This window comes from Plectropomus leopardus, chromosome 7, assembly GCF_008729295.1.
Source record: "Plectropomus leopardus isolate mb chromosome 7, YSFRI_Pleo_2.0, whole genome shotgun sequence".
Classification (NCBI taxonomy): domain Eukaryota; kingdom Metazoa; phylum Chordata; class Actinopteri; order Perciformes; family Serranidae; genus Plectropomus; species Plectropomus leopardus.
Genome location: NC_056469.1, coordinates 31,085,354 through 31,111,953, shown reverse-complemented (window position 1 = coordinate 31,111,953; position 26,600 = coordinate 31,085,354). Strand labels below are relative to the sequence as shown.

Genomic DNA, 26,600 nt, shown 5'->3' with positions numbered 1-26,600 from the left:
CTGAGCTACCCCTCCCCTCTGATAAATACAGCACAGTCCCCAGCAGTATTTGAAATGGAACGATCTGATGTTGCCATGCAACGGACCCCAAAACAGGTGCACCACTCAGCGTCCAGCTGAAGACGTTAGCTTAGCCGGAAAGTTGTTTAAAACTTTCCCAGGTAGAAAGGACAAACGTTAAAGATACAATATAAAGACTGAACGTACTTTGGTTGCCTCTGTTGCAGCTACACGGGAATTTAAGATGGCTATGACTGACGGAAGTTCTCGCCAAGTGAAATATGTGGATACATGTCCAAACATACCGGTGGTAAATTAACTTTAAGATGCTAGCTAACTTAGCTAACGTTGTGTTAGCTTACTGGGCGTTTTAATTAATGTATTTAACCGTTGTCTTGGCGCTGAATAACTTAATTACATGCGTTTGTTTTCTTTTTACACCAGGCCGGGAAACTTATACCTGTGGGAGACAGGGCAAAATCCTGTTTACAAGAAGAAGCAAGAGTAAGTCCAATTTTTACGTGTTTTTGTGTGTTAGCATTTTGACACTGAAATATGTTTAGCTGTTAGCTGCTGAGTGTTGCATCCTTATCTACAGACTACATTTACAATAACAGTTTTACGTGTGTTTTTGGCAAAAAATCGAAAGTGTGAATGTAATTTGATGTGGCAAACAGGTTTGGAAATTTTTGAGGTGTATATTCACTGTCCTATAAATTTTATATATTTTTTTTTTTATTTAGGGTGAAGTCAGGTTATTTGGGACAGGTAAAATTGGTCAAATAAGGTTTTACATCTTAGGCTTTTTAAATATTAGCAGCCAGTGGCCAAACATATTGGGGTTTTTTTTTCATTTTTATTTATTTTAAAAAATATATTTTTGTATTTATTTATATGAATGTTTGCTGTAGGAGGAGACAGATGCATGCCAACATGAGTATCAAAACAAAAAAATACTTTCTTAAGGTTTTCTGTTTGCTGTGAGACAAAGCATACTGTACAGTTTCAAAAAACCAAATATTTACTGCATATATGACATATATGTGTACCATGCATCATCACACATTTATTCATTTTTTTTTTTTGTGTGGACAAGGCAAAGTCACTGGTAGCAGAACTTGACAGGAAAACCATGTACCGTGTTGATTTTCTCATTTTATATGCCAAATCAACATAAATACTTTGCAGCCCCCTACCCCACCGGTGGTGAGGAGAATTCGCATCAGCAACCAGTCAGAACCAGGAGATATCAGAGTGCACAAAGGGAAGGCAAATGACCCAGATGTTGCAAGCACCCTTGTTCATGGCATCAGCACCAAATCTTCCCTCTCTGTGAGTACCACACATATGCACACACACCTTGTTGTTTGTTCAAGGGGCATAAGGTGAGTTTGTACTACATCAGATTTGGTGGGTTGATATATTTTTAGATCATTGCCAGTGAATCATTTATTACTCTGCTTGGGAACGAGATAAATGTCCTAAAAAATGTATTTCTTACCTAAATTCTAAACCTAAACCTAAATCCTAAATTTCTTCTGTTGCGATAAGATTCCAAGAAGCATGTTAATAGATGCTCAAAACATTGGTACATTTATTTCTATTGCAGCCAACGCACTAGCCGTCATTATTTCCAATCAAAGGCAATGTAGGCAATGTGTTATGCAAGCAATAATGGAAAGGCAAGCCTCTTATACGTGGGAGCAGCCACGTATGAGGGATTTCTAGGAGGTGATAGTCCACGATTTCACAGAGGAATTGTGGTTTCAAACTTCCGGATGATCTGGCCAACTTTTGAAGTTGTGCGATGCGATAACATCTCCTGTCGCGCCCGCTGCATCGTGCCCGAGGGAGCTAGCTCCTGCCGACAAGCGCATAGACATCGCAACATGTGACCTTGAAAAGCAAGAAAATGTTTTTCCGTTGCAGTTTTGCAAGATATGGCTTTTTCAAATCACCTGAAATATCACCTCATGTGAGCATAAATGAGAGTTTTTGAGAAACTGACGTGTTTCCATTAGGTGCATTTTATACATTTTATATAGGTATATTATATATATCTTATATATATAATTTGAGGGTTAATGGAAACCCACCTAATATCCCACTGTTGCTATGGTTTATGGATCAGCAGCATTTTTACTGTAGAGTGAGTGTTTATTTTACTATGTAGTATATGCCAATATAAAATGATGTGTGATCACATTTTTTAAGTATATGAATTGTTGATGACCCACATGCAGAATACGGATTTAAGTTCTTTATTTTTATATGACGTCAACAGAGCAGAAGCTTGCTAAACCCTCCTCAAAAGACCTTGTTCCAGCATAAGTTACAAGAGCTCAGTGAAGCAGTGTACGCCTCCAACAAAAAAGCACCGTTGGGCAGGTCACATAATCAGCGTGTTGGACTTACTTCATGGAATAACGACGAAACCACGTATGGTGTGAAAACAGTTAGAGGTATGTGTATTGTGAAATAAGATAATGACTGACAGTTTTTATTAAGGACAAAAATACTGTAACATGAACATGCAAATATTTTTTACCACAAAAGTCAGCCTTGTATTTATGTTACTAGTCTCCCAAAATGCTCATTTAAGAAAAAAAGTCATATTGTAGGTTTATGAATAATTATAGTGAGAGTAGTAATGTTGAGCCTTTTTTTTTTTTGTCCAGGGTTGGATGTGCGTGAGATCATTAACCCTTCCAAAACAGCAGAAGAGCTGGAGAGGGAAGCTCAGGAGGGACACGAGGCTTACATTCGTAGCCACAATGCCTATTTTGTTGGTAAAATGAATTTTTAAAAAAAAAATTATATTATGCATATGGTCTGTCACTACCAACAACCTAATTGTTTAATTGTGTTGATTATTGGAAATGTAGTGTCTGCCTTTCACAATAAAATCCACTTGACCTACTCCAGGTGAGCGGATTGACAGGAAGTACGACTGGAGTCATTACAGTAAAGATGGCAGGTTTGGGATCCTCACACCTCATTTTAACGACGGCCGTGATCTTCGCAAAACTCTCCAGTGGCTCGGGGAGACACAGAAGTAAGAGCTGAAATAAGTGGGCACAAGTGTTTTGTTGTTTATTTCCATAACACTGTGTATTAATTCAGTGTATATCCGACTTAAAGGAAGATAAATTGTGTCCGACCTTGTGCTCATATTATTGTGCAACAGGTTTTACAATCCAAAGCCTGTTTGGAAAAGATCTGGGACTAGGGAAAAGCTGGAGCTACAAATTGGCAAAACGAACAGTGTGTAAGTTTTAGATTTCTTCTAAAAAATTGTGACCTCTAACTACATTATACAAATTCTCTAAATTACTACTCTCATTAAACCCATCTTTTAAGGAGGAAAAATACCTTAAATGTTCCAGCAGATCACTCCTTTGGGATTGTCCTACCACCGGATGAATTTGGTAAAATTATTATTTTTTTAAAATTCTTTCTTGAGTTACATATTTAAACATCAGCTAATATGGTTTATTTTGGGGAAAAAAGGAAAAGATAACAGGAAATTTTGCCTGCTTCATTCACAGGTGTTGGTGATATAATCCACTCGACAGAGCCGGGCAAGTTCGCGAGAGGCCGAGACAGACAGCGCAGCCTGGTAAACGCAGTGCGACACCACCTCAAGAAGATCAATTTCTGCAACTTCCCCTCCCTGCTTCAGGCGTTTAAACATTATGACAAGGTAGGTTGTTGGCTAGTACTTTCAATATTTCTTTTCAATTGTATTTAATTTATTTATTTATAAGGGCAACACATATCAATCAACATTTCTGTTGTGCCAGTGTTGTCAGTTTTCAACTGTAGTCCTTTGGCAAGATGTTTTGAAAACTGTGAAATGATAAAATTCGTATTAAAACGGCAGCGGGACACCAAATAGACAGCTACAACAAACAGGAACTCTCAAGACAGAACATAAGCCATGCAAAGAAACAACAGCACAACAGTTCAAAACAATAGCACAACAACATCATGTAGCATTTTAGCACAAAATAGCCATGCATGCAACATGAAGCAACATGTGCGGACAGTTTTCATCTCATCAAATTTAAAGTAACCACAAAAAATACAGCAACACTTTATTTAGTATACAAAATCAACATGGCAAGAACTTGCACACATATTTTTTTCAAAGGAAAAACATTGAAATCTGAGCACGGCCTTTTCTCACAAAGGACATTTTTACTTGCCATGGCAGGAAAATCACAGATGCAGTGAATCGCATGAATGAATATTGCTTTCCAATCAGGCCCTGGGAGCCATTATTGAGGTTACTGTTCACACCTGTGACTGTTGGACAAATCAAATGTCATCTGTAAGAAAGGCCAGTCACAGGATTGAGATAAGGCCACGGATGTGACACTAGTGTTGAGACGTGATAATGACACAATGCTACTTTAACTCTCCTGTCTCAGTCTCACATACTGCAGTCACTGAGCCTTCTGATGTATATGTTTGAATCATTAGGCAGCCAAGGGAATGATTGACAAAGAGGACCTGCTGGCAGTGTGCCGTCAGTTCCAGCTGGACGTGAGCAGGCCGGTTCTGGATGACCTGATGGACTACTGTGACAGAGACAAGGATGGACTCATCAACTTCCTGGAGTTTGCAAACTTCCTCAACTGGAAGGACAAGATGCCCATCAACAGTCGAGAGCAATGCATTTTGACGAATGGTCAGTTAAATTCACTTTACTAAGATGCTATCCAGTTAGAGTAAACTGAAATCAAACTTGTCAGTCTTTAGACCTCAAAAAAATGAGGATTTTGTAACCAAAGCTGGGGGTCTTATCCCAGAAACAAAAAGAGTTTTTTTTTGTGCATTCTTGGTGACTTTTAAAGAATGAAAATAACAAAATAAGTGCAATGCAACTACTTTTTATGTTAAATACTTTTACATAATTATTCTCAAGCCTCTGGTGCAAACTTGCATGACTTTCTTGCATAAACTAATCTTCATCAGTTTGCATCACATTGCATCAAGTGACCCCTGTGCTCAATGGAAAAATTGACAGCAGTTTTATACAAAATGTTTTGTTTAAAACATAAGAAACAGGAGTTTTCGTCTGAAATTTGAGTATTTCTTTCTCTTTGTACTCTCCATTTCTCTCTCGATCTCTTACTCACTGAGGACGGCGAGGTGTAAGCATAGTGTATGAGCGAGCAGCTTTCTTCTGTGTTGCATGCATGACAGGTGCTGTGTTGCTGTTTTGGGGTAAAGAGTAGACTTATAGTCAAACGGCTTGGATTATACACAGTATACAGTGCCAGAAAAGAGATGTTATAACAAAAAGGAAAAAAGGGAAAAAAAATTCTTCCACAGGGGGAAATTGATTTTATTTGATTTTTAAAATTTTGTACATGTAAAAAAAAAATAATTTTTTAAAAATTATTATACAAACAAGCAGCCAACAGAAAAAGGTAATGCCTACAGACCATGAAACACGTAAAGCAAAAAACATTTTCAAACACATAATGAAGTGATACATATTTGAAAAGGAGTGAAAAGAAGTGCAGACATATTTTATCACATCACTTCTCCATTCAGTCATTGAATTTTAATAATGAAGACTCATGGCCCCGGGAGGAAAAAAGGGAGTCTCCTGGGAAAATCATGAGGGATGGCAAGTTTCCCTTACAGCTGGCATGCTTTTTTTTAGAGCCACTCTGCCTTATTTTTAAGATTTGAGTTACAAATGCAATTTGGTAAATTATTTTCTTTCGGATTTCAGACATTAAAAGACTTAAAAGTTTTCATATCATGACAGTTAGAGCGTCTTAGTCAGGATTCCATAATTTGGATGATACAGAGGTTACATTTGGAGGCTCATTTTCCAGAACGTTTTCTTTTTGTCTCCTGCAGAGCGACAGACCAGCACGGCTCCGGCCAACATAGAAAAGAAACTTCCATTAGAATCAGAGCAGCTTTCTGCCTCCCAGGCCTTGATTAAGCCTGATGACTTGGAGTCCATTAAGCCAGGCAGCTCACTGAAGACCCTCAGGACCCTAAGGCGACCCAGGGAAGCCCCAGACCACTTCAAGACCACCTCCACCCTCATTGGGTCCGTCAGTGATCCATCCTCATCAAGTAAGTCAGAATTAAGAGATATGTGGTGACGGGTTGAAGAGCATACTCATCATCACGCAGTGCTACGTTTTTATGGTAGAGACAAGAAAATAAAATAAAAAATACTGTTCTGTCACTATTCTACTATTTGCTTGTCTGTTTGAAACCCAACAGATGGATGACAATATAGTGTTTTAGGAGCCAGAATGTGCACAGTGCAGAAAAAGGGGGAGTTCAAGGGTGAAATAACCAAGAACAGCAATATGCAGAAACAGTATTTTATGTCTTTCACTATGTGATTTCAAACAAGTCATGATTGCTTCATTTGAAACATATCTGCATGTAAGCGAGTAAGGGAACTTATTACAACCATTAATTCTTGTAAATGGGAAGTCTTAGTCATAATGGTATTAACTTAATTCTGCTTAAATGTCTTCTGGCATCTCATGCATTATTGTTTTTTTTCTTGTTTAACAGGCCTTCTGAGGACATTTTTACGGATATACAATAGTTTATATACACTCATTTGGCATATTTATATTTCATTCACTGCAATCTCCTAACAATCCTTCCTCGTCATGCCAACCCTCTTTTCGTAGACAGCCGTACATATGGGGTCCCATCTGTGCGCTCCGACCTTCCAGCTCCACGCTTAAAGAGAGTCAGTGACACTAACAATTACGGTGATACATCCACGGCTGCAAATCTTCTGCATCCACCAGTTCACGCCCTCTGGGGTGTTCACGAGGAGCACTTCCTATGTCCTCGCACCAAGAAGGAGGTACGCATTAAGCACAGGATTGGCAGAATAGTGCACGTATATAATCAAATAAATGGACCCACAGGAGAGGCAAAAGTGCTATTCAGGGTTTGTAAGGCCATGAAAAGAAAATATTTCATGGAAATTTTTTTGTAGGCCTGAAAAAGCCAAAAAGTTCTGAAAAATTCAAGCAAAACAGTGTTTGATGCAGTTGTATTAATGTCAGTTATAAACATGTTTAAACACAGGTTTGTCATGTGGCCGTATCAACACACCATAGTTCCTAGGCCACTTAGTCTTCAAGATGTCTTGGTTTTGACTTGTGTTCCAGCTCCATAAAATCCGAATATTCATGTGAGGCAGGAAAAAACTTTAACAAGTTTTAGTTTGTAATGCAAATGTGTAAATGTAACTTTAGTTTAGTCTACTACTATATACCATTCAAAATATACAAAAACTGTTGTAAAACTTGAATATCAAAACCTACATACTGTATGTCATATGTCAACATTTACATTTTCATCAAGTATAAAATATGTGATTAAGTGGCACACTCAATCATTGTAACTCTCGTGCTGCTGCAGTGTGGTTTCAGTGCAGTTTGATAAAAATAAAATTTAAAGACATGAAGGTCACAACTTGACCATGTTTTAGTGACATAGGTTTTTTGTACTGACGCTCTCATCTTTCACTTCAGATTGCAGAGATCTTCAAGAATGTGGGCGTGAATATGTCTGAGGAGACGTTCGAGGAGGTCTGGAAGCTGGCGTCCATGAAGCATCCGGACGGGGAGGTTTGTGTCGATGTTTTCCGTAACGCACTCAAGGAAATAAAAGCTATGTAATACTTGAGGGGTTTTTAGCGGCACAGTGTTTCCTCATCACAGTCAATATCTCCTTCTAAACAAAACCTCTGCTGTGTGGGTGAAAAACATAATATTTTCAAAATGTTTTAGTTAAATGAGAGTGAATTTTTGACGCAGTAAGGAAAAATGGATTTCTGCAGCCCAAAATTTTATTCAGGAGAAAACATTCGTCTGAGGTGCATGGTGGTTCTACAAACAAAGCTTTCACACCACAGTCATGATATAAAAATCTGTTTTTCCTTTAACATTCTCAAAAAAAAGTTAAAAAAAAAGCAGATTTTTAAAGATCAACAAAGAAGGCATTCAAATGCAAATCACAATCCTTCTGCATTTTGTTTGCCTTTGCAAGTGGGACACTTATTTTTATACATCTATAGCAATTTAACAATAACTTTGTTTCATTATGTTGTTTATATAAACTCAGCTACCAGAGATCTGCATGAACAAACTCAGCTTTGCTTTCTTTGAATGCATTTTGAATGCATTTTTACATTAATATGACAACTTCTAAGAAACAAGATGTATAAATTTAAATCTTTTTTGTATCAGTAGTAGAAGAAAAAAGTAATGCCTGCCTGCAGACTTACTCCATGCCACAAAAGTTTAATAATTTTATCCAAAATAGGTGAAAATATAGTCTATTTGTGTTGTTAGGTGACCTTAGTATTTACTGACAATGACATCTGCACACAGTTTTTTCTGAGCTGTCACAAGCTGTATTATTAATATTCTATTCAACTCTCCTAACCTTTGATTTCACACTGTTATGTTATCATGATGGTGGTTATGAATGTGTTGAAACAGTAAATTAGGGTTGCCATCATACCAGAATTGTAAACTTTGATACAACCATATTAGAAAATGTAACTTGATACCTCTTTCGATACCATTGCAAAATGCTAAATATGGTCATTTTAATTTAAGTCTATTTTTAAGTAACAGCCTGCAAACAGTGGTGGTACAGAAAAAGTCACTAAACAAATGCCTCCAGTCACATGTTGTGTGTTGCTGGAGTGAAACAGTCACAGGTTAAGAAAGGTTAATTTTTTTCCTTGTTGTTTCATCTGTGCAGCCTTGGGTTAAAAAATCCAATTGTAGATCTTTTTTTATTATGTCAAGATTCGGTACTTTTCAATCTATTAAAGGTATAATTAATAGAGATGATCATTTTAAACCCATAATAACTAAAGTATTGATACTTTTGATGACCTTATTATAAATGCAGAAAAGGAACCCTCCATAAAACGATGACAAAAATTAAGCCCTTTTTTATTGCTTACACTGAGTTAATGTGTTGCAAGGATCCATTTGACCTATTTTTTGGATTATGTGTTTTTGGATTCACTGGAAACCAGTTAGCAGTTCGTGGAAGAACACCCACCCAAAAGACAGCGACGTGAAAAGACACCCTGTCCTTGTCAAACACTTTTCAATATATGGTCATAACTTTTAGCGATCAACAAGGTGCTCTTATGTGATGACATGCCGGAAAACTCCATCATCGGTAACAGCAACAAACAACCTGATTGATGTCGTACTACATAAAGTGTTAGAAGCAGTTCTTAATGCATCATTGATCGTATTTAACACCAAAACCTCTCAGTTTCATTTTATCTTCCTCAGCAGGAGACACATTAACATGCAGAGATATAAAACACACATGTTGGAAGGACAAAGAAGAGTGTGTTTAATATTATCATTAATATTTACTGTGAGTAATTCAAGTGAGTCTGGTCTTGATTTTGTAATCGTAATTGTGTTTAAGCAGTCTCAGTCTTGACTGTTTTTTTTTAAGCTGTCTTTGTTCTGGCCATAATATTCAGACCAGTTTCCCGTCAAAACAAATTTAAAAACTACAAACACACAGAGGAAAATCTCCTGCACGTGACACAAAAAAGCATTAAAAAGCAAGTAAATAGACTCAAGCTAAAAAAAAAAAAACAAAAATAAGGAGTCCTTTAAATGCCATCAAAGTATTTTTTTTATGCTTGGCTTTGTTTTATCTGCCTGTAAAACAAATTAGGTACACTAAGACATTTGTTTTGCTGTCCAGTTAGTCACTAAACACAATATTAATAACTCCACAAATTCAGAGGGAAACATGTCAGCAAACAAAAGAAATGTTTTCCCTATTACGTCTGTTTACAAAGAATCAATGTCTCTATTGAAATGAAAAATAGAATTTCATGCACAGTAACGGCTAATTTTTCATGTCAACATTTCATCTTTTGTTGAAAACAACATGTCATCTTTTGTTGGTACACCTAAGCTGCTGTGAAACAGTGTGAAATCTTTAATTGATTGATTTGGACTTAAAATAACAGCCGGTGTGACTGTTTCTGTGTTGGTGACAGACCTGAGTAAACACTGAGGAACGTTCTCCGAACCTGTCATTTGTCCTGTCAGAGTACTAGATTTGATTTCAAAGCATGTTTATCTTGTAATTCTATTAATCAACCTTGAAATGGGAAGTCTGACAGAGATAGCACAATTAATTTATGGCGTCTTGGAGCTGAGACACATGCAGACGTTACACGCAGACACACAGACTTTCAAAGAGGTAGGAGGAATTGTTTGCAATCTGTTTCGCTAACCAGATTAATGAAACAGGTTGGCACACAGCCTCGGCTGATGCACATGTCTGGAGATTACAAACCAGTAAAATAACTAATAAAAAAATCATTAGCTTTTTGTACATTCACCACTTGTTTTTGTTTTCTTGTTAATTTCCATTAAACTGAGTGATGCACAGGCGTGGTAAATTGTTTAATGTGCTCTCACCATATCCATGAGCATATTGACATGTGCTAAGCTAACCGCACTCATTTAATCTCATTACGACTCTGCGAGATGCTCCACTGGAACCAAAAACCCCCCACGCAAACTTCCACAGACCACATATTACTATGCAAGAAAATTAGAATAATCCTCAGCGTGTTTCATTATGCATGAATTAGAGGCCGCTAATGACAGAATCCTCTCTGTTTGTCAGATATGTTGTCAACATTAATAATATTGCAGCAAGCTTAAACAGAATGGGATGACACGCAGCATTCACGAGCCTGTCAGACGTGACGTTTTTGACAAGTGACACGTTTCTGGCAGCAACCGTGGGCTCAGACACAGGCTGCGTTTGAGTTAGTAAATGGGAAGGGAATTTTCTGCTAGAAATTGTCACTCTTGCTTGCAGCGATGCAATACAACTATTTTTACTTGGTGTAAGACTTGTGTTGTGATCGCTTGTCGATTAATAAGTCAAGTACTTGCTTGAACAGTCAACTGCGTCGCCAGCAACCGTGTACCAGAACGCCCCCTCCTGATTAATATGGAAAATGGATTATGTCGTTGCCCACTGCTTGTTATGAAATGCAACTAATACACTGACATTTATATATTTCCCCCCTTAAACATTTAATGTGTCATTTAATGTATCACATGCGGAGGATGGAATACAAAGACTTGGCCTTTTCCTGCTGATGCAGAGTCGGCTGTTGCATCAGCTTGTTGATGTTAAGGTCAGAAACTGTTGGGTGAAATTTTGCAAAGCTAGGGAGCGTGCAGAAAATGTTGAGGTAGAGCATTTGGTCTTATTTTTTTCTCAGTGTCTAACTAATATGATTAAGTTCTTGTGTAAATTACAGGCTCATGAGTACACTTTGGTGCTTTGTTCGAAGCAATTTATTGATACAACACATTAGTTTAACAAACTCAATATATTCAATTCTTGACTTTGGAAGGAGTGGTTTGACAAGAAAGGGTCCATCAAGTTTTTGTTTTGCAACTTTCAGTGTATCTCTTTGTTGTCATGGAGATGTCTCAGTGATCCTTGTGACCTATAGTAAGACAGTGATCCATTTGCAAGCATTTGTTGTCATGGAGCCAAAGTTTCATGCTCTACTGTAGGCCACATGATGACAAATGATGTGATGTGGTTGGAAGATCAGAAAAAAGCTAATACACAGACCCGGAGTGAGGTTGTTATTTATAGAAAAAAACACTTTCAAAGTCCTCCTACAGTGACCTCATCACTCTTCAAATACTGTATATATGTAAAAACACCTGACACAAGGGACTCAGATGGTTCTACAGTGTGTCCAGGACTGTTACCTCCTAGATCACTGGAGGGGGGCTTTAAAAGCATCAGAGGGTCTGAGGAAAATGACCTTCAAATAGTGACGTGGGTTCATTTAGCCCTGAGGTCTTCAAATATCTGCAAAGCTTCAGTAGTATGGCTCTGGATCCTGTTTCATGTAATTCTTATAGACGGTCCTTCAACCTGCTGCTTGCAGATGTCCCGTTTAAAGTAGTCTTTTATGGTGAAGTGAATCCAGCCTTAACTACTCCCCTGTTGTGTCATGATGATTGACAAATGGCCTCACTCAGCCAGTTTCCAGTGCCAGTGCCAAACAGTCGTGACGGTCCAGTCAGGGGAGGCTCCTCTCGTCAGCTCTCGCTGAAATCTGGAAAAAAATGGGCAGACATATATAACAAGAGCTATGACAGTTTACTCTCTAAACAGGAACAGCTCCCCAGCCTGGTGTAAATCATGCACACGCTGTTTCTCGTCTATGGAAAATTAAGAAAAGCATCCTAAATTCTTCAAGTATATTCAAAGTGCTGAAGGAAATTGACTAACACTCTACTCAAACTAACTACTGCCTCTTGTTTCACCTTGAAAACAACGAGGTGAAGATCCTAAAAATGGCTTCCTTATCCTGCCAAGCGGTCTGTTTACTAGCCTTTGGGATAACATTTGAAGTGTAACAGGCTTTTTCAGAGGGGATTTCAAGACCTGAAACAATAGGAAAGCGAATCTGGCTAACTAGATAGGTGGGCATTAGGTAGAATAGCCACACCGTGCGGTCCAGCATCTAACCGGATTACTGATTGGAAATGGAAAGAGGCTTTGACTGACATGCAGTGGGAGTTGAATTATTTCTCCTTCCTGTTACAGCGGAGAATCATATCAGAGGTTCTTTAGACCCGAATCAGAACAACTGAAGTGATGCAGAATTTCAAATATTGACAAGCACTCAAAGGTGCTTTTCAGAATGAATTCAAAACATTGCTGGCTTCATCGAGCTGTTGAAGTGATGAAACGGGTGACCATTATGTTTATTTTCCCCACGGCTTCATTCAGACATGACAGGACCTTTCAGAAAAGAGCCACTTATAATGCTCGATATTTGGCACGTGGTGCACGAGACGAAGCAGTGGCACTGCTGAAAAAAGAATTTAATACACACGAGGATGAAGAGTTTTTTTGTTCTCACAGATTGAGAGAGTGTTTTCCAATGTCAGATAGTGATGGAGCATGAAGAAAGACGAGACGTTATGACGGGACTTTTGTTTGCTCACACGCTGCATGTGAAGCATTTTGCTAAAATTTCAACTGACATGACTGAATATTTTAAATATAGAAGGAAACAGCTGTAGTGATCATTATTGTTCTTGTTCTTGTTCTGATTTTCTCTTACATGGATCTCTTTTGCCCCAGTTGAACTTCACAGTGCACTGACTGGCTGTGTGTTAAAATTTACAAAGTCTGACATTACGTCATGTGAACTAACATAGTGTATAGAGGGCCCCAGAGGTGACATTTTTCTGCAGGCCTACATGAAAGCCTATGGGATTTTTCCATTCGATTTTGGATTACTGCAGAAAATAAGATATGTGGCGAACAAACAATGATACCTACACGTTTTGTTCAGCAAGATAATATTCACAATTGAACATCACTCTTCAGGTTTTTGAAGGTTATATGCAATCGCCAGAGGTAAAATACTAAAATGAAACTATAAACAAACTACAGTATGGTCACATAGACCACACATATAGAAGCTTCAAAGTTCACAGGGTATTTACTGATATATTTTATGTCTTAGAACAAAACACTAAAAGTCTCTTAAACCTGTGTTGACCACAGACCTTATTTAAGGCATCTAACAAAAAGACCATGAAACCCATGACTTTGAGACGAAGGAGTCGGAGGCGCTGAAATGCTAACTGATTTCCTGGTTTTAAGGGATTAATTCCTTGTACTCTATTACAGTCAATGTAGCATCATAAGATTGTCTCATGTCTGGATTTTATTTACTGTTCTTCCAATCAGTACTTCTATTAAAGGGACAGTTCAACCCAAACTCAAGAATACAAATTTTTCCTCTTATCTGTAGTGCAATTTATCAATCTCTATTGTTTTGGTGCGAGTTGTGTTGGACATATTGGCCGAACTACACCCGAAAAACCAAACCACTGTGCAGAAGGAGGCATGCTCGTGCTAGCTCACCTAACACCACTGAGCTAGCTAATGTAACAGCTCAGCCAGGAAGCATTAATTAATTTTTACATGTCATGCTGTCATGAGCATGAGCCTTTAATCCCTGAGTAGATACACACTACCTTCTGCGCAGCGATCCGGTCAAAAGAAAATAGTTCCCATATGAAACTGCTCACAACAAGGTCTGTGGTTATCCTGAGTAATTGGGTCATGACTTGTGGAAGGAGACACTGCTGTTGAGTTTTTCAAATGCATTTTTTTTTTTTTTTTTGGCATTTTGAACAAAACAAGCAAAGTGCCCTCTAGTTTCATTATATTTGAGAGAAGCCAGACATCTTTTTAATATAGCTTCAGCGCAACTTAAGATATATTAAAACAATCTAGATTTATAAGTAGCACTACAGGTAAGAGAAATAATTTGTACTAAAATGTCGCTTTAATATTACTTAAAACGTATTAGTGGCAGGCCTCCAGTGAAATAAAAATGTCCCTTTCACCGTTTTCCCAAGTGAGGCATTAAATATTAGATGAACTCTCGTCCGCCCACACACGACACTTTGGAACATTTCTCTAAAATTATCCTTTCCACATATAATTTTAAAAAAACAAAATAAAAAATATTTACCTCGCTACCATCAGCTTTGTGGCTCTGTTACCCGCCCAACAAAAACAGACATGCCATATGTTGGAAGGCCTGCAGGTAACTTTGAGCTTTTGCCAACATATAATTAAGTCTCTAAGTAAATATTTGTACCTTTTAATTGTGAAGCAAACAGACATTCTGGCACGTAGCATCTGAGCAAATTAATGATCAAAAATTAGCTTTAAGCAAAAAGAGTCCACACACACTGCAGGAGATATATTTGAACATGTCAAAGCTGAGAGAGGGAAGATTTGATTTTAAATCCATACTTTTGGACGTATGGCATGTCTGTGCAGACAGCAAGCTGAGTACTTACTCATAGACTGCTGTCGCTATTTTCTTCTGCGGGCTGCCATCTTCACTAGAGGCCACTTTGAAGATCTTTGTGCCCTCGGGGTCATCGGGGCCTTCATATGTTGACAGGAGCCAAAACCTCATGACGACGAAGCAGAACTTTCTACCTGCAAAAAAAAAAGATAAACCAGAGGCCATCCAGTGGACAAGTTAGCAGCAGAGATAGTACTGAAAGATTCATACTCTTTAAAGCAACATACTTCACAATACTACCTATGAGCTGGCAGTTATATCTACGATCCCCTGCAGGTGATCCCTCTCATAGCTGCAATCGGAGGTAAAGTGCCTTATTAAAGGACGACTTAAAAGCAAGAGCTGAAGAAACGTCTTGTTTTTAACTTCAGATCAAACAGCAAACTTTTTTCTTCTGTTCAAATGCAAAACAGAAATTTGTGAATGTGACTTTGAGATCCGAATGGATGCACGGAGGATCACATCAGCACAATGTGAAGCAAAATGGATAACAGCTGAAAATGGAAATAAATGATAAACAATTTATTTCTTATTATCATATTATACAGTTTAGGGATTAAAGCTGCCCCTTGAAAGCAGGAGACTGGCAGCATTAATCAGAGACCCTCAGTCGACTGAGATCGCTTTAAGTTGAGAAGTCGTTTTTTCTGTGCAGCGTACTTCTGGGGACGTTTTGGTTCCCAGATTTTGCTGTGGAGGGGGTGCTCTTGACTTTCAAGCTACTCTTTGCAGCTGCGGACATGCTGCAGAGGCACAGAGGGAGGGATGTGGTGAATTTATCGCTCACAGCAAGTTTACCGGCTACATTCTCTGGTTTTGTTGATATTTAGTGTCGGCAAAAAAACGTTGCTGCACATTTGCTTTCCGTCGTTAGTGCCGTTGGCTGGTTATTTTGTGACGTGAATGCTGCTGTCACACTGAACTTCCCACGGACCATAGCTGAAGAAGCAATCTTGGCGGTGCGGTGGTGTAGTAGTTTGCGCTGTCCCCTCACAGCAGGAGGGTCATGGGTCTTCTCTGGGTTCTCCGGCTTCCTCCCACAGTCCAAAGACATGCAGGTCTTTGGTGACTCTAAATTGGCCATAGGTGTGAATGTGAGCATGAGTGGTCGTCTGTCTCTATGTGTCAGCCCTGCGATAGTCTGGTGGTTGCAGCACCTTTAATCTAGACAGCTGCATATGCTCTTTCCTCATTGGGAACAATTTATAAAAAGACGCTGAAAAAAAAATGCTATGTGGACACAGGTCCTGAAGTCTCACACTCTAGCATTAATAGAGAGCGAGATTCCAGCTCCAAAATTGCGATTGCAAGTCCATAACCATGGAAAGTTTTATGGTCTTTTGACTAATAGCATCTATTCTGGGCAGTTCAGTTGTTTGGCCTGGGTTGTGAAAGACCTCACCTGACCAAAATGGTACCCTGATGGACTACATGTTGTGACTCAAGTGTCCTGAAATCACTTTTGTCATTTAGTGTTTTGAACCGGTTCATGTGGCGTATGAAGACTAATGGCACAAAACTCACCGTGTTTATCAAAGACGACAGATACGTCTTCCGGCAGCATGAATATTATATCATCCAGTGTGACAGCGAGCTGCTGTCTCTGGGCATCGGTGAGAGGCTTGCACCTTGTCTTAACATAATCGATCATCTGAAATGAAAAAAGAGATCATCAAAACAAAAAACTGACTGCGGTAATAATCAGCATCCATAAAAAAATCAACTATTTTTGATCATTAGACCCTTGCAATAACTTCAGACCTACATCTTCGGAGGATTTAATAGATTATACTGTACTCTGCTGTGCATTGTACATGAAATTGTCAACTTTTAAATGAACCTAAAAGAAAAAAAGTAGGTTTTTCTAGCAGGTCAAACAGTCGGTGGTAAAACATTTTCTTTCATTTGAGTATATCTCAGTTTGTGTGTGTGTGTGTGTGTGTACAATATGTGCATGATTTGTTACCTCATTGGACACGATCCCCACTAACGTGTGGTATCTGCCACTGGACATCATGCTGGAGATGTGGACCAAAGCCTGGGATAGATGAGGAATAACAATGTGATTTATTCACCTGCATCATGGTGAAAAATGTTCGTGCCTCATGTTTTTCCTTCTCTGAATTCAAATGTGTCTGCGGGCTGAAACTAGACATGTTAAGTTTGATTTGTCACATACAAACCAGGCTGGAAATTTTTGTCTTTGTCTTAAGCTGGTTAATAATTTAAAAAAAAGGGAAGAAAAAAATCGAATAAATAATGTGAAAACTCTCCAAGTGTCTCACAGTGAGACATCATTTGGTAGATTGTCTTGGAGCTTTCAATCATGCTGCTTAATCTTTATCAGCAGATGGAGTTTGTCATATAAATACAGAAGAAATAATATAATAATAGAATAATGGAGATGTTACAAATTTGATAAATCCATGGCAACTTTGAAAACTCAATTTGATTTTGATCATGTAATTGAAAGCTCCTAAACAGATCATAAAATAATACTTTACCTGTCAAATGACAGTTTGTAATTGCTAACCACACGTTACCTTGACATTGTGAAGAAAACTTTTCCTTGCATACCCACAGAGAATCCAATAAGGCCAACATTTTTGTTGAATTACAGTCACATGGGACTGCGTTTAACAACAGCAGAGCTACTGTATATCAAAACATCCATTTACAAACTCTCACACAGCTTGTGCTGTATGATTCAAGTCTCACTTTGTGTGCTCAAGCATGCATTTTTGCAAAAATAAAACACTTCACCTAGGCATGCCTTTCGGCCCTGCATGAGACTGAGCTGACATGTTTTTTATTGCAACATTTTAGAGAAAATGCTTGTTTGGGGAGTAGTGAGCATTCAAGTGTAATAATGGGACTTGAATTACACTGCACAAGTTATGTGAGAATTTGTATACATTTTGTAGAGTTTGCTGTTGTTAAACGAGGTCACCCTTTACATTCATTCATGAAGAATGTTTGACTTTTTTGGATTCTTTGCCCACAAAGCTTTCTCAACAAATTCAAAGGGCCCCGTGCTCTTGAGAAAACATCAGATACGTTTCATTTATATCAGAAGAATCACATGAGGTTTTTCAAATCAAACTGTGGAGATAAATAAGGCCTTCTATCCTCCACATGAGGAGAAAAGTTACCCAGCTGTTAACTCCTGCTGCAGCAGCAGTTGGTAGAAACCTGTTGGTGCTTCTGTCTTTAGTTACCTGCTTCACTCCTCTCTCAAACTCCGCTGAGGTCAGGTCTAACTCAAAGTACAGATTGATGAGATACGTGACGACTTTGCACCGGATCCATGTGATCGGGTCCGGGATGCCGATCACTGAGACAGCGGGCTGACCGCCGGAGCTCCCCGGCGGCCCGTCGGCTCCGGGCTGCGAGCTGAACTCTCGGTGTTTCTGACTGACGAACACGCACCTCCTCCTGCACACTCCCCGGCCTCCTGCTCCGGACACCCCGGTGACAGGACGCACACACACTGCCGCATATCGCCGGTGCGCGGCCGGCTGTTTGCTGCAGGTCGTGCCCCTCTTCCAGGCGCACACCCCGGGTGTGAGCACCGCGAGGCCGCCGAGCTCCCGGCATGCAGTGAGGCTGGTGATCCGCTGCATCTCAGCGAGCGGGGCGCAGCGTTACCGGCGGTGTTTGGACCACGGGGCACGGGTTAACGCAGCCTCCATTGTCACCGTTGCCTTTGGTAACCTTATGCAACTCACCCCATGCTGTACCCATAATGCTTATCGTGGACACGACGTAAACACACATGACTGCTGCATTCAGGTACTGTTGGAAATGTAGAAACAGATGCAGCACTTTTATTACAGTGTTTTAGTTTCACTTTTCAGGACGATAGTTATGCTTCTACTTTACTTTAATGCTGCTGTTTTATCAAAATAGGCTATCTTTGATATTTGCGTCATTTCTTGTAAATATATCGTAATTAAACGCATTTTAATCACATTAAGGTTTACCACCAAGTAGTTTCTCACTTACAAGGTATTTGCTTTGGTTTGTGTCCATAAATTAAATATTAAGAAAAGTAAACATCTTAAGAGAAATAAAAAATAAGGCTGCAACACTCAAGAACATAAATATAAAACAGAAGTTACAATTAAAATCTGACAAAGATTCTTTAAAAAAATACTATAACAAATCAAATATGTACATTATAGAGAGAGCAGCACAGTTTTATGCAGGATGTGCAAAAGTTCCAACTTGGGTTGCAAATTCAAAGCAATTCCTTAATTGTAAAATGAATTGCTTAATTGATTATTTAAAAACAACAACTTTGCTTATATGAAACTAACAAATGCATTTTTTTCTTCAATTAAAGCTCACAGCATCATAGACTTTCACAGCGTTACATAGCTGATCGACTGATTAAATTTTACATGTTTGCATACATTTTTTGTGACCGATTAATCAGTTGTTGATTAATCATTATCATCCTGAACTCCAACAGTGACTAACAAGTAGCTGCTTATTGTCATGCCTGCAAACCATTTTTTCTTCAGGATGGTATAAAAGCCCAATTTTTAAATGGGTTGATGAGAAATTAGGGCATGGGAGGAAGTAGAAGTATTGAGGTCAAAGGTTACTTGCACATTTGGCATTTGACAGTAGCCCTACATGTCAACACAATCAGATTTTGTTTTGGGAGGTTGTCAGAAAAAATATATATAAAATTAATACTTTAAAAAAAATCTGGCCTTTCTTTTGTTTGTTTTCGTTTTTTCTCTTCTTTTTTCATATTTGCAGGTAATTTTATTGGAATTTTTTAAAATTCCTTTTATCTGACTTTTGGGCGATGTCTGGTTTAGCTGCTTATTGGCCATGTTTTGGTTTTTTTTTTAGGATTTTCTTTTAGACTTGCTGACTTAAAACTTCATGTGCTGTCTTCTAATCATTCTGCTGCCACATAGATCTGAAGAGAAATCAAACAAAAGCTTTCAAAGGAAAATTTCTGACTGTTTCTCTCTTTATCATTGAGAAAGTCTAACGTACAAGGAGCACTTAAAGGCAGCAAAGTGGCTTTACTGACAGGATCCAGCAGAGGGAGATAAATATCCATTTATCTGTCTCATGTGGAGTGTGTGTGCGTGCGTGCGCGCGCGTGTGTGTGTCTGTCTGTGTGTCTTTCATTGGCTTTTTAGATGCTCTCTTTTATTGTGTTAATAATACATGCACGCACAGACACACTTAAAGTTTGTTTTCTAGTTTCCTCATACTTTGTAACACACACACACACACACACACAAACACAAACACACACACACACAGAGCCAGTTGTTCCTACGGGCCAGCGGTTTCCGCCTAGTCTTTGTTTTCTGCGCAGGTGCCCAAAATGATTGTGCGAAAATGTGAAATTTGATCAGCAGACCAAAACATCATTAAGTCCCCGCTGTTCTCGGTGATTACAGGTCAGCGCCGTTTCCCCGTCGCGCTCTCTCTCTCTCCCTCCTCAGCGCGCGCTCGCACGCACGCGGCAGACACCTGCGCGCGGCCCCGCCCACCTGAAGTTCTCCCAACTAATTTTATTTATCAATAATTAGCAGCGCAGCACTTGGTTATTTGAAATTGCGCTCAGACACGGAAACCTTTCCGGGATGTATCATAGTAATTATGTGTGTCAGTTGAGAATGCTTTTTACATCTGCGAGTCGAATGGAGCAGAATATTAACGACTTGCACACTAGATGAGATTAATTGTTGGAGAATCTGCAGATAAACACGCGAGTGAAGAAGAGTTAGAGTCCAGGCTGCTGTTTAATACATGATAATCAAGATGTTTAAGGACAGAAAAAGGAGGAGGAAGGAGAGAATAAACGGAGGTAAGGTAGGAGGAAGAAAAAGAAAGATGGAGTAAGACAAAGACATGAAGAAAAGAAACAAGGGAGAGAAATACATGTGAAAACTAACTAATGTGAGATGCTCGGACACGTTTGTTTTCCTATGTGAGTAATTAACGTGTTAGTCATTAAATGAAATTGTCACATATAAGTAAAAAGAGACATATTTGCATTTTTATAGATTTCTGCAACTGAGAACAGAGAGAAACTAGTCCACAAGATCAAGTTTGAACCTGGAGTCAAATATACCAGTTAAATTGCCTTTAAAACCAGTAAAACCAGCCAGCTAGGTCACTTCCTGCCAGCAGGGCTGCAGCTGCAAGGCACTGGGGTCATGTCCTCTGTATTGCTTATGGGAATTTTGACATTTTACCAACATGCGGAAGAGTTTGCTTTCTACTTGCTAAAGTAGAGTTTATGGGGCTAAATCTGTTATTCATTTGTGGTAAAATCTTTAAATATGACTCTATTTAGGCAAAACACTTTAACTAAAATGTATGTTTTAGTGTTTTATATTTCTGCCAGTCTGGAAAATTATTTAAAGCGTCAGTTAGGTCATTAATTACAAATAAAAGTAACAGAAAATATACCTGAACACATATTTCAATAAATGACATGAAAAAAATGTTTAAAAATTCACAGATTTTTTTGGAAGGTGGCATTGGGAGGGAAATGGATTCATGACTATTTTGTGTTGACATGCAGTTGTATTGCTCCACTTTCTCCGCTGAATTGCTTACTGTAATGTCCAAGCTACGGGCTGTGAGGGTTCACCTGCCTCCTGCTGACATCGTCATATTCATAGACGCGATTCGGTGTCACTGAGATGGTGTGTGAGCTGTTGCAGTCTTCACGGAGCTCTTTCCTCTGTTGTGCCACTGAAAGGCACTGTTGTCCACAGCTGAACTCCCGAGTACGTGATGAAGTCGTAGTGTTGCACAAACCTCCAGAGTGATAAAAGGCAGGTCACTGGTGGAGCGGAGGTTAAATATGAAGCTCGGTTCATCACTAATGATGAGACGGCTTCATCAATGAGACATGATTCTCTGGAATATATGAAGTTATACTTTCTGGATAAAATCACATCTTTAAAAAACACTTGAAGCAGGATTTGGATGTATGGAAATTAATATTTATATGACATTTTGGCATCTGTTTTCATGTGGGAATTGTGATAAAACTAAGCTACAAGCTACAAACTGAACCTGAGGGGTACCGGGACAATTAACAGGATAAGACAGCACAAACTCGTTTCAGCTCCACAAAATGTATCAAAAATGACTATATTTACTAAAGAGTTCACAGTGTTGACTTGCACTTATTTTAAGTGAGAAATTTTTGTACTAAATTACAGTTGTGTGACACTACACCTGTCTGTGATGACGCAAGTGTCCCAAAATCTCAATTTACTGCTTACTATAAAGTAAACGTCTATCATGTAGTGAACTAGCAATTTTGGATGCAAAGTATTTTTGCCCTATAATCTTTTATGTACATTTTGTAGGAGGCTCTCTCCAAAAATGTAATCAGGAAAGGAAAAACAACAGACATGCAACCTGTGTAACTGGGTCAAAAGCAGACAATCATTTCCTTTTTTTTAGGGCTAGAAGCCACAAAAGAAACATGAGAAACATTGTGGTAACATGTCTAACATACATGATATAAAACTGATTTCTGTATTTTAAGTCTTTTTCCCCACGACTTGCTTGTTCTGATTCCAACTCTCCATTTCTTTAAAAATGCTCCTCAGTGAAGCGATAATGGCCTCAAAAGAGCAGATTTTTAGTTTTTGTTTTTCTTCATTATCAGGTTTATAAAATAACTTGCTCAACTTTCCGCTGGAAAGGATGGCATGTTAAATCTGAAAATATGTTGTTTTTGTAAATTTGAATTTAATCTGGGCTACAGGTATTGGATTTTGTGTCTGCTGGCAGGGAGCCACACACAATAGCAGGCACAGGTGTTGACCAAAAAAAAGGAAAGAGAGAAAAGGGAAAGGCAGAAAGTGATTTGAATTATCATTGTAGAATGCATTTGGCATCTCTGCAATGGGAAGAGCTTTAAATAGAGCCACAAAGTTTTATGTAAAATTGATGCATGGATATTTCCAAAATTTATGTTTCTCCATTTCTTTTTTTTTTTCTTTTTTTCTCTGCTGAAGCTTTTACAAACTCTCCATTTCAAAATGCTTGTTGATGGAGAGTACAGATATCTCTGACTTGAGCATGGGGTAATGAGAGAAATTAGCACAAATGCTCTAAGTAATAGTTCCTGATTTTTTTCACTCACAAATTATTTTTCAACTTGTTTTTGGATCTATGCATAAATTAAAAAATCTGCTGAAATTTATTATTCATCTGAGATGTGATTAATATGCAAAATTATGCAAATTAAGATGCAATTAGGCTCCAATTCTCTAGTGGAATTTTCCATTATAATTTAATACAAAGTAACAGAGTAATTGGTGTCACGTGTAATTACGGTTACTCAAGTGCACTTTCAGGCATGCAAATGATTTGCTATATGTTGGTTATCCTATGCAAATGTACCATGTGGTGTTTTAACAAGTTGAGGAAAACACAATGGGTGCGTGGTTACCCAGTGGGGTTGGAACAAGGTAAAGACACCGGGGTGTTTTTTTTTTTTTAATGAGAGGAGTTGGAAAACTTTCAGCGCTCAGATTATCACCAGTTAACACTTCCAGTCACTTTTGAGTTTTTGTGGTGAGGTGCAGACTTTCATCCGTCACCAATCAATTAAAGAGAGAGAACTGTTTTGGAAATGACTCGCATTTGAGGGAAAACGAGGCAGCTTCCAACACGAAACTGTTGCTTCAGTTGACACAATTCACAGGAAGTAGCAGACCACCTCCACCTCCACCCCTCCTCGATTCACTCGGAGCTTTCTGTGTCTTCATTACAAGCGCGCCCCGTTTGATCAATGACACTGCAAATGTCACAAGCAATCACAAAACATTATGTGCGGGGGACAATTACGCTTCAGCCCGGCGTGACAAACTTTGCATTCTGCGGCCGGGCGGAGAGAAGAAAAGCGATTATGTAATTGATATCTATTTAGATAGAATGAAAGTCCTGTAAACGCTCGGAGGGAAAAATGTCTCGCAGAGCAATTCCTTCTTGGGAGGCAAATTGATTTTAAATTGTTACATGGCTGGTTACATGTCCTGACATCTTGCTTTGCTCTCCGACACACACACTCAAACACACATACACACACACTCCCTGGCATTAAAAACATACACACAGATACACTCAGTTGTACACACACACACACACACACACACACACTCGTGCAGACACACACCCTCTGCTATCTGTCTTGTTCATGATCAACGCTCTGAACAAAGACATCCTCCCTCCCTCCCTCCTCGTGCTCCCCCCTCACCCATCTTCTCTCTCTCTCTCCGCCTCCACTCTGTGTGCCTGCCTGCTTGCACAACTCTCTCAAAGAACATAATCCCTCAACAAAATGGAAACACAAAGGAAACTTGAGCTCAATCCTATAAACGCGCGGACACAGCAGACAATGCCTCCTCCCACCCGTTTCCCCCCTATCCCCGTCCCCCTGCCTCCCCAACAGCCATAAATGCCCCGTGGCACAGATCAGGCTTTATCAACCCTCCCTTCCTCCTCCTCCTCCTCCTACATCCATCCATCCCTCCTTCCCTCCCCGATTAGTAACCCACCGCCACCACCTCTACCCCGCCCGTCTCGCTCCTGCCGCCAGCGTCTCCCATACCTCCACACGGACCGTTGTCACGCAGCAGGAAGGTGGAAGGGCCGTTTGATGTTTTGGCTTCTGTCTGCTGACTTTTTTTTCAGTTCTTAGTTGTGTTTGATTTGAGACGTGCGGTGAGCAGATGCAGAGGTGAAGTACAGGTAGATGTTCGTCAGTGAGAATCAAGTAGAGCAGCAGTTTGAATACCTGCAATTTGATAATGGAGTGTCTGAATAGTGCCCAAAATGCTCACTTTGCATTTGCTTTTTCTTAAAAGCACTCATCGGTGCATCAATTGTTTGTTGATCCAACACTTCTTTTTCTTTATATGTTTTTACGTTGATGACATTCAAGTGTTTGTAGATGTTGGACAGCCATGATGATAACCAACAAATCTGCTTAGTCCAAGAACAAAGTTTGTTATTTGTCCTTGCCACGGATGTATAAAGAGAGAGCTGGATATAGTGTTGGAGTTGAGGTCCACTCATTTCTATAACAGTTGCTCAGTGGCACATAAAACCAGAAAAGTTCAACCCTTGTATATAAAATGACTCAGATGATCGGCACTGCCTCTGCACTGTGTGGTTCATAGAGCCGGTGCACTAGAGACTTCTGCAGGTTTATTCAATCAGAGAGAAAGTCGTGTCGCTCTTCTAGACTTTCAAAATGTTACTGGACTAAATGCATGAAATTCTTAAAGTGTCAAAAAGTTTACCAACTGATTTAAAGATGTTTCTTTCGCCATGTAAATCAATAGGAAAAAGCTTTTTTGGTCCGGAGGGCATCATGTAATGAATGTGATTCCACTGTTCAGCCACTATGAAAACTGGCTTCAGAGCCAAGCCTCATCCTGGAGGCCGGTTCAGTGCCCCACAGACTGACACATAGAAGAGTTTTCTGATGCGACACCCTTTTAAGGCGGACATCATTATCTTCCAGCACCTTCCAAAACTGTTACCAATCAATTTTGAAAGATAAATCTGTTGACAGAGGGTTGTTATACACACATCGCGTAGGTGCAAGACTATCAAAAAACAACGTACATAAGGAAAAAAACAACACCTGCACACTTACTCATTACCACACAAGTTTATCTAAGAAAATGTTTCGATCCTTTTTGGATCTTCGTCAGGTCAAAATGTTTGAAAAGATGAAACCACATCTATATTTATACATAATGCACACCAATAGGCTGACGAGTTCTGTGGTGGCAGGTGTGGTTAACCATTTGAACCAATAAGGGTGGTAAAACAACTGAAAATCAACAATTAATTAAATTACATAGAAAGTACATCGAGAAAGATTATGTTTTGGCTTAAAATACCTACATTTGGTGGCACAAAAGCCGCTGGAAAAGCAGGGCTGGGTTTATGAAAAACACCCAGGTCAAATGGCCCAAACATCACAGGTAAAAAGCTGCAATGTGTCAGTGAAAAACACCCAGGTTTCATGCTAATACTGCTGAGAAATGTCATGATTTGCAGCATTGTGCTGTTAAAAATGCCTAGGTTCTGTGGCTCAAACGCTTGGAGGAAAAGGTCAGATGTATTGATTAAAAACACACAGATTAGGTACCAAAAACACAGGTGGTAGTGGCACGCAGAGTTGCCAAAAAGCAACTGGTTCTGTTGGTTGTTGGTGTCAAACAGTGGTCTACAGCTTTGTGACACACCTTCTCACATATTCTTGTACTTCACCTCTTGATGACAAAGTCAGCTCATATACTGCGTCACTTCAGACAGGCTGATAATATACATGTACGGAGCATTCAAATGTAATCTACCCGTGCTTTGCAGAAACTTGCATTGCCAACATTTTCTCCTGGTGACTGGGCTGTCGAAACATTTGTCGTTTTGCTGACACAACTGATGCTGTTGTTATTCTTAGGAGGACAGTCTCATGATAAACCACTTCTTGTTTTGTTTATCCCAAACAAAGGTTGCAGTAAACACAAACACATCACTTCCTGTGTGACAGTTTACCCAAGAGCTTGAGTTTTTCCACACAACGTAAACATCAAATCTGTCGTGAGCTTGCCTGAAA

The 26,600-nt window shown here is 39.2% G+C and overlaps 2 protein-coding genes across 2 annotated transcripts; one reads left to right on the top strand and one right to left on the bottom strand.

The window, feature by feature from the left end:
* The first annotated feature begins 214 nt into the window (after positions 1 to 214).
* Positions 215 to 7,688, top strand: efhb (EF-hand domain family, member B). Its single transcript, XM_042490903.1, has 13 exons — positions 215 to 310; positions 445 to 504; positions 1,189 to 1,332; positions 2,285 to 2,462; positions 2,679 to 2,789; positions 2,926 to 3,055; positions 3,188 to 3,268; positions 3,361 to 3,428; positions 3,549 to 3,703; positions 4,486 to 4,693; positions 5,881 to 6,105; positions 6,684 to 6,865; positions 7,542 to 7,688. Exons 1-13 carry the CDS (start codon positions 245 to 247, stop codon positions 7,686 to 7,688), a joined length of 1,755 nt encoding a protein of 584 aa, XP_042346837.1. The 5' UTR covers positions 215 to 244.
* A 3,681-nt stretch (positions 7,689 to 11,369) lies between these two features.
* Positions 11,370 to 18,682, bottom strand: si:dkey-82o10.4 (uncharacterized protein LOC797793 homolog). Its single transcript, XM_042490585.1, has 5 exons — positions 18,178 to 18,682; positions 16,926 to 16,997; positions 16,484 to 16,610; positions 14,949 to 15,093; positions 11,370 to 12,169 (listed from the first exon to the last, which is right to left on the bottom strand). The coding sequence occupies exons 1-5, from the start codon at positions 18,580 to 18,582 to the stop codon at positions 12,085 to 12,087; spliced, it is 834 nt and encodes a 277-aa protein (XP_042346519.1). The 5' UTR covers positions 18,583 to 18,682; the 3' UTR covers positions 11,370 to 12,084.
* Positions 18,683 to 26,600: the final 7,918 nt, after the last annotated feature.